Source organism: Peromyscus eremicus, chromosome 1 (genome assembly GCF_949786415.1).
Source record: "Peromyscus eremicus chromosome 1, PerEre_H2_v1, whole genome shotgun sequence".
Classification (NCBI taxonomy): Eukaryota; Metazoa; Chordata; class Mammalia; order Rodentia; family Cricetidae; genus Peromyscus; species Peromyscus eremicus.
In genome coordinates, this window is record NC_081416.1 from 163,901,585 (window position 1) to 163,909,302 (window position 7,718).

Consider the following 7,718-nt stretch of genomic DNA (forward strand, 5'->3'; position numbering starts at 1 on the left):
CCTGTCTCCACTTCCCTGGTGCTGAGACTAAAGGCATGTGCCTCCGAAGCACTGGGATCAAAGGCATAAGATCCCAAGTGCTGGGATTAAAGGTGTGTGCCACCACTGCCTGGCTTCTACGGCTAACTAGTGGCTAGCTCCGCACTCTGATCTCCAGGCAAGCTTTATTTGTTAGAGCACAAATAAAATATCAACACAGGAGATAATGTTAGACGTAAGAAAAACTTTATTTCCATATGGTGCTGGGGTAGGGTGAAGACATGCAGGGACATCCAGTCCCCACCCTATAGCTGCTGGGATGGCCTGAGGATGTAGAGAAAGTGTGTCTTTCGTATAGGCAGCTTGGCATGTTGGGGGACATGGACCCCTTCCTCCAGGTTGTCCTCATGGGTACCCCCACGGAGCCCATCCCGGATGGCCTGCAGGCGATGTCGCTTTTCTATGAGCCAGCGGCTCCCATCCTCGACATCAGGCTGGGTCCTCCGCCTTGGCAGCTTCATGATCCAGAAAGCCACCCGCCGGGGCTCTGGGTGCAAACTGTCTATGGCTTTTGGCACAGGCACCAGGGTCTCTTTCTCCTCCACTTTGGGCACCTGGTAATGTGAGGCACAGGGAGATCCCGGTCAAATGCCATACATCACATCCAAGAAGCTGGGCCACCTCAACCTATATCTCAGCTCACTTAGTGCTTTTGGGGCAGACATTTCTGTTTTCTGTCTGGCCTGCTGCATTCTTTATGTAATAAATACGTTTGTTTGTTTTTATTATTTAGTTTTTAAAGACATTTTTAACCCGCCTCCACAAAGACTTATTTATTTTTATGTGCATTAGTGTTTTGCCTTTATGTATGTCTATGTGAGGATACCAGATTCCCTAGAACTGGAGTTATAGTTGTGAGCTGCCATTGGGTGCTGGGAATTGAACCTGGATCCTCTGGAAGAGCAGCCAGTGCTCTTAACCACTGAACCGTCATTCCAGCACACAAATTTGTTTTTTAAACTTCCACCATTGCCTTAGAGATTTATTTTATCTTATGTTTACAAGGGTGTGCCTGAATGTTAAGTGTGTGCATCACTTTCATGTATCAGTAGTGCCCTTGCAGAGGATAGGAGCTGAGTTCCCAACACCCATGTCAACTATCTCACAGGCTCATCTAACTCATCTGTTGCCCTCTTCTGGCCACTGTATGGCTAATTTATATATATAAACTCATTTTATTTTACTTTTTATGTACCCTCATTGGTGTGAGGGTGTTAGGTCCCCTGGAACTGGATTTACAGTTATGAGCTGCCATGTGGATGCTAGGAATTGAACCTGGGTCCTCTGGAAAAACAGCCAGTACTCTTAACCAAAAGCATTAGCTGGGTCGTGGTGGCGCATACCTTTGGATTCTAGCACTCAGGAGGCAGAAGCAGCAGAGTAATCTCTGTGAGTTCAAGGCCAGCCTGGTCTACAGAGTGAGTTCCAGGCCAATCAGGGTTACATGGAAAAAAATGTGTCTCCAAAAATCAAAACAAACAAAAAAAGAAAGCATTAAGTTTGGTGTGGTGGTTCACATTTGGAATCCCAGCATTTAGGAGGTAGACTCTAAATCAAAAGCCTTAAATTATGTCATTGTGGTGGCACATGCCTTTAAAATCAGCATCTAGGAGACAGAGGCAGGTGGATCTCAGAGTTGGAGGTCAGTCTGCAAATACAAGCAAGTTCCTTGATGTCAGGGCTACATAGGGAGATCCTATCTCAAAAAACCAAAACCAAACCAAAATAAAGTAAAACACAAAACCAAACATGCTGTGTCACCATTCCAGGCTGTCTATGTCACACTCTTGTTCTGAAATTCCCCTAACCTCGGTTGGGCTTGATGGTGCAGGCCTGATTTCCCAGGTACCTGCAGGTTGAAGCAGGGGCATTGACAGCTCAGGGTCAGCCTAGGCTATAGAGTGGGACCCCATCTCAAGAAAAGGCTCTGTCAGCAGAGTGTGTGTGCTCAATCCCCAGCATTCATGTAATAGTCAGGAGCTGCAGCACATGCTCGGATCGGCCACACATGGTGGCGGGTAGGGCAGAGACTGGAGGATCCCGGGGCTTGCTGACCGGCCAGCTTAACTTAATGATCTTCAGGTTTAGTGAGAAACCCTCTCCCCCCAAAATAAGCTGGAGGCCTGTCGTGGTGTCCCACACCTTGAATCCCAGCATTCAAGAGGTTAATCATGGTGGAGGCGGGGCAGTCTCTCTGAGTTCAAGGCTAGCCAGGGCTACACAATGAGACCCTGTGGAAAGTGATTGAGTAAGATACTTACCTTTAATCCCAGCACTGGAGACAGAGCCAAGCAGATCTTTGTGAGTTCCAGGCCAGCCTGGTCTACAGAGCGAGATCCAGAACAGGCACCAAAACTACACAGAGAAACCCTGTCTCAAAAAAACAAAAAACAAACCAAACCAAAACAAAAAAACAGAACTTAACACCTACTTGGGCATCCCCATGTGTGTACATAGACCCACACACAAACCAAACCAAATCAAAATAAACAAAACACCTCCGAGATGTGCCCTGTACTTCTGGAATTAGTGGAATTCTCTAAGACTGAAGTTCACAAAGCTGTTGGAGACCCTAAAACTCTCTGAGAAGACCAAAACACTTCCTGAGGTTTTTGTATTTGTTTTGAGACAGGGTCCTAATATGTAACCCTGGCTGGCCTGGCACCTGCTTTTCTTCTTCTAAGATTTATTTATTTGTTATGTACACAGAAGAGGGCACCAGATCTCATTACAGATGGTTGTGAGCCACCATGTGGGTGCTGGGAATTGAACTCAGGACCTCCGGAAGAGCAATCGGTGCTCTTAACCTCTGAGCCATCTCTCCAGCCCGTGGCACCTGCTTTATAGATCAGGCTGGCCTCTAACTCAGAGATCCTCTTGCCTCTGGCCTAAAATTGTGGCAATTCTCCTGCCTCAGCCTTCGAAGTACTGGGATCACCTGTGTTTACAACCACACCTATTGACCTGTCCCTTTTGACACATGTCACACTGAACCCCCAAAATTGAGGATATTCCATATACAGAGTGTTCACTGGCTAATTTTAAATGCCAACTTGCCACAGCCTAGAATTACCTGGGAAGAGTAATTAACTAGATCAAGGTTGTTAATTGATGTGGGAAGACCATGCCCCTTGTGGGCAGCACATTCCCTAGTGGGTCCTGAACCACCTAAGACAGGACAAAGCAAGCAAAGATGTGTTTTTTCTCTCCTGACAGTAGGGATGAATGATGCAGGAAGTTCCCCTACTGAAGGACTGTAACCAGAATGGCCCCTTCCTTCCCTGCGCTGCTTTTGGCTGGAGTGTTTACGACAGTAACAGAAAGGAAACCGGAACAGTATGGCACAGTGGACCTGCTCGACTATAGAAAAAAATGCTGATTCCTGGGTACCTGGGGGCGCGGTAAGGCCTTACCTTCCAGTCCCCTTCTGTGCTCCCCTCTGGTTCAATGGAGGCCACCACCTTCTCAGAGATGAGCACCTCCCCTGTCTTGTTGTCAGTCACCTGTGAGGATTACACAAGGCGTCAGAACAAGCCTGCTTTCCTCCCTCACCTTCCTCCCTCCTGTCAGGAAAGGCAGCATGATGGGTGGAAGTGAGAAGTCAGGAAGGACTGTCCTGGCGAGGCACCTTGTCTATCTGCAGGTGGCTGGACAGGGTATGGTTCCCCATTCTGTGCTCCTGGTTCTCTTCCTGATGGAAGTTCTTGGGAAGGTCCCGGAAGTCCATGGGGGAGGAGAAGAAGTTGTCCAGGTCTCGTAGCAGGTCATCCTAGGCCAGAGGGAAACAGTGTGTACACCTGCTGCACTTCCAGGGTGTCCCGAGGCCTTGCTCCAAGTCAGTCCATCCCTTTCTCCCTTGGTCCTCTCATCCCCAGGGCCTCTTGCCACCATACCTGCCTGTCTTTCTGTCCTAGTGCCTTGCTGTTCTTGCCCCTTGCATGTCCTGGCTACCACCCCTCTTCTTTTCTCTACCCATAACCCCATGCATACTAGGCAGGCAGGCTGGGGGCCCCTTACTGGGGGCTCTACCTCTGAGCCGTACCCTCAGCCACTACACTCCAGCCCTCTTTTATGTATGTATTTTGACTGGGTCTCACTATGTATCTCTGACTGACCTGGAACTCAATATGCAGACAAAGCTGGCCTCAAATTCAGTGTCCTGACTTTACCTCCCAAGTGCACGGGTAACCAGGCCTAGCGCTTTTTATTTTTTGAAACAGGGTTTGACTAAAACTGCCTGGGCTGACCTTGAACTTTTTTTTTCCCCCTCACATGTTGGGATTTCATGTGACCTGCTACTTGAGATGACGAGCTTTCAGCCCCAGGCCCAGCTTCTCTTCCTATTTTGTGTTGTCCTGCATCATCTGTCTGTTCAACCCACTACCTTACAATCCTGCTTTTCTTTGAGATAAAGTCTCGTGTATCCTAGGCTGGCCTCAGACTTCCTATGTAGGAGAAGGTAGGTTTGGACTCTGCCTCCATCTCCTGAGTGTTGGTATAACCGTGCTGGGCAACCAAGCCCAGGCCGTGTGCATGCTAGACAATCACTCTACCCTCTGAGACACGACTCCAGACCTCTCTGTTCTGTTGACTCTCTTCTCTCTGCCCCCTCAAGCCCTGCCATCACTCACTTTTAGGAACAGTCGGCTGAAGCTTTGAAGAAGACTCTGAAGGCCCAGAAACCCGGAGGAGCCCTCCTGAGGGTCGGCATCATGGATCGGGGCAGCAGAGGAGGACACGAAGGCTGAGGTGAGCAGCAGCAGCAGGACCCCCAGTCGACACATTGCGGGTGGGTGGGAGGCTGTGACAAGGGCAGTTTCAGATTCCACCATCGCCCCTCGGTGGCCCCTGCCCAGGCCCCGCCCACCTGCCCTGCATCCCCTTGGCTCTTGTCCTCACTCTCCACTTCAGGCGCCGTTCATCCGGATTCGGCGTCACTCAGATCCCGTTCCTCACCTTTGCCTACATCCGCTCCTTCTCCTGGACCGCAGCTCGGCCACCCGGCTCCGGACGCCGCCGGACCGGGACCGTTAATATCCAGTTCTGGCCTCGAGCCTGAGCAGATTACTGGAGCGTTGGTTGGGTGTCTCTGCTCCGCGAGCCTGGCCACGCCCCAATTGTCGGACCACGCCCACCTCCGCGGTCACCGCAGAATCACCGCTACTCCGCAGTCAAATCCACACCTCTGTTGTTCATTAACCACATCTCCTACGCCAGAAGTGGATGGTCACGTCCCCACCTGGTGACCTTGCCCATGAGCCAGGCATTTTATTCTACGTCATGCCTCGGAGACAGAGCCACCCTGCGTTTTTCCGCCAACAATGTCCTTTAAGCCAGATTTTCCTCTCCGGCCATGCCTCATCCGAGGAACGTGCCCTCTTTTCCTGACCACGCCTCCACCCGCTGACCTTCCTAAACTCTCTGACGTCTAAAAGACACGCCTGTCACGTCCCTTAAGGCACAGCCACTTGTCTCCCTGCCCCCAGCTGATGACCTCATGGATGGACAGGCCTTCCTTCCGTGGTCCAGCCCTTGCATACAGAGTCACACCTCCATCACTAACTACTTCCCTTAAGCCAGATCACTAGATCCTCTCCTGATCTTGCCCCTATACTATAACCCCACTCCCATCTGATGATCTTACCCTCTAGCCTCTATTACCTGGCCTGGCCTCTGCTGCCCCATCTCGTATTGGCCATGCCCCCGTCGCAGGGCCACGCCCTAATCACGGACCTCGCCCTGGAACCCTCAGTCCTGCCCACTGTTCTATGCCCACCCCCGACTCTCCAATGGGAGTCGACCAACAATTATGGGTGGTCTCACCCTTTAAGTTAGAACAATGCTTCTGTATCCCAGAACTCCCTGGACCTCTGTTCATCCCATATCCGGGTCTAAGATCATTCATTTAATTTTATTTATCCACAGTGTTAGCACATAGGAATGCCATGGTACAGATGTAAAGGTCAGAGGGCAAGTCTTGAAGAGCTACCTACCATGTAGGTTCCCAGGATCGAGCTCAGGCTCGACTGTAAATGCCTTCACTGCTAAGGCATCTGGTTTACCCTCATTCATTGACTGTGGGGCGTTTACCCACCAACCCCACAGCTCCTCAGAGTTTTCTTGAGTGTGAGCAGCAGGAAATATTAGAAGGATTTAGATTGAGATAAACAGATAGAAAATAAAGGATAGCCTCGAGAGGGCCTGGAACCTATTCCAATGGGCCCTGACTGTCTCTGCTCCAGGGTTTTCATAGAGACGCCAAGGGGTGGAGCAAAAGACCTCCTCCCCCCAGCACAGCCAAGTGCAGACCATCCCAGACACCTGCACTCAGGCCCGTGGTCTAATCATCCTCTATGCGGACCTGCTGGGTAAAGCCACGAGGAACCCGAGAACGGGCTCCCACAATAGACTATCGTAGATGTCTCCTCATTTTACAGCTGACTGCATGTAAAGAGCCCAACTAATCCCCAAAAACCTAATCACAGTCCTGTGTTGTATTTTCCAAGAAACCCCAAATCTCAGCTTCCTTCTCAGACGCACAGAGCCCATGTGCCAGCCACTTCTGACTGTGAGCTTGAAGATAGGCCACCCTTCTTTTCCTCGTTTCTTGCTTTTTAAATTTAGAAATAGGGTCTTATGCACCCTAGACCGGCCTTGAACTATGGAGTGGAAGATGTCCTTGGACCTTTGTGTACATCACAAGCAGGGATGAAGATGGCAATCTTCAGGACTGTTCTGCCCACCACGTGGGCACTGGACACTGAACTCAGGTTGACAGGGTGGCAGAAGTCCCTTCCCTTGGGCCCTCTGTCCAGCTCATGGCCGTGTTGTGTCTGTTTTGGGGTTTCTGTCTGTTTTCTCAGAGAATGTCTGTAGTTCATCATGCTGGTTAGTTAGTTCTTTGTTAATTTGATACAGGCATGAGTCATCTGGGAAGAGGGAACTTAATTTACAAAATGTCTCTATCAAATTGGCCTGTAGGCAAGTCTGCAGGGCATTGTCTTGATTAATGATTTACATTGGAGGGCCCAGCCCATTGTGAGTGGTTCCACCCCGGGCCTGTGTTCCTAGGTGCTGTAAGGCCTAGCACGTCACGGGGAGCAAGCCAGTGAGCAGCGCTTCTCCATGGTCTTTGCTTCAGTTCCCTGCCTCCAGGTTCTTGGTTTGACTTCCTGCTCTGACTTCTTTTCATGATGAACTGTAACTGTAATCTTAGATAAAACCATCCCTCCCCAAGTTACTTTTGGTCTTGGCACTTTCCACAGCAATAGAAACAAACTAGAGCATCCGGGCTAGCCCAGCCTCCCAAGAGCTGGGCTACAGAGGAGTGGCATCGTTTTTACTCAGACCTTCATATTGAAGAGAGCGAGACCCAGGGCCCCTCAGACACCCAGGCTCTGTCCCATGCTGGACAGGTGCCACTTGCAGCCACTAGTGCCCGTGGAACGTGGAGTCTGCACTTCCATGGATCTTCAGGAACTCGGGGGGGGGGGGTGTCCAGCCCAACAGGCTTCACTCTGGCCAGCTCACAAGGAAGCTATGTCCTCCTCAGGAGAAAACAAACCCACCCCATTATCTTACTATCAAACAGAAAGAGGTTGGACTAGAGACAGCTCTGAGGTGGAACATCTGCCTAGTACAGGAGAGACTCAGGGTTCTGAGCATCATCTCCAGTTCCA

General features: G+C 50.4%; 1 protein-coding gene across 2 annotated transcripts; it reads right to left on the minus strand.

Annotated features, from left to right (window-relative positions):
• Positions 1 to 203: 203 nt before the first annotated feature.
• Dkkl1 (dickkopf like acrosomal protein 1) lies at positions 204 to 5,128 on the minus strand. Of its 2 annotated transcripts, none has more exons than XM_059278819.1 (5): positions 4,996 to 5,128; positions 4,671 to 4,840; positions 3,668 to 3,808; positions 3,453 to 3,542; positions 204 to 593 (listed from the first exon to the last, which is right to left on the minus strand). In XM_059278819.1, the coding sequence occupies exons 2-5, from the start codon at positions 4,821 to 4,823 to the stop codon at positions 285 to 287; spliced, it is 693 nt and encodes a 230-aa protein (XP_059134802.1). In that variant the 5' UTR covers positions 4,824 to 4,840; positions 4,996 to 5,128; the 3' UTR covers positions 204 to 284. The 2 variants fall into 2 exon arrangements, with proteins under 2 accessions (XP_059134802.1, XP_059134812.1); XM_059278829.1 differs by having other exon boundaries at positions 4,939 to 5,128.
• Positions 5,129 to 7,718: the final 2,590 nt, after the last annotated feature.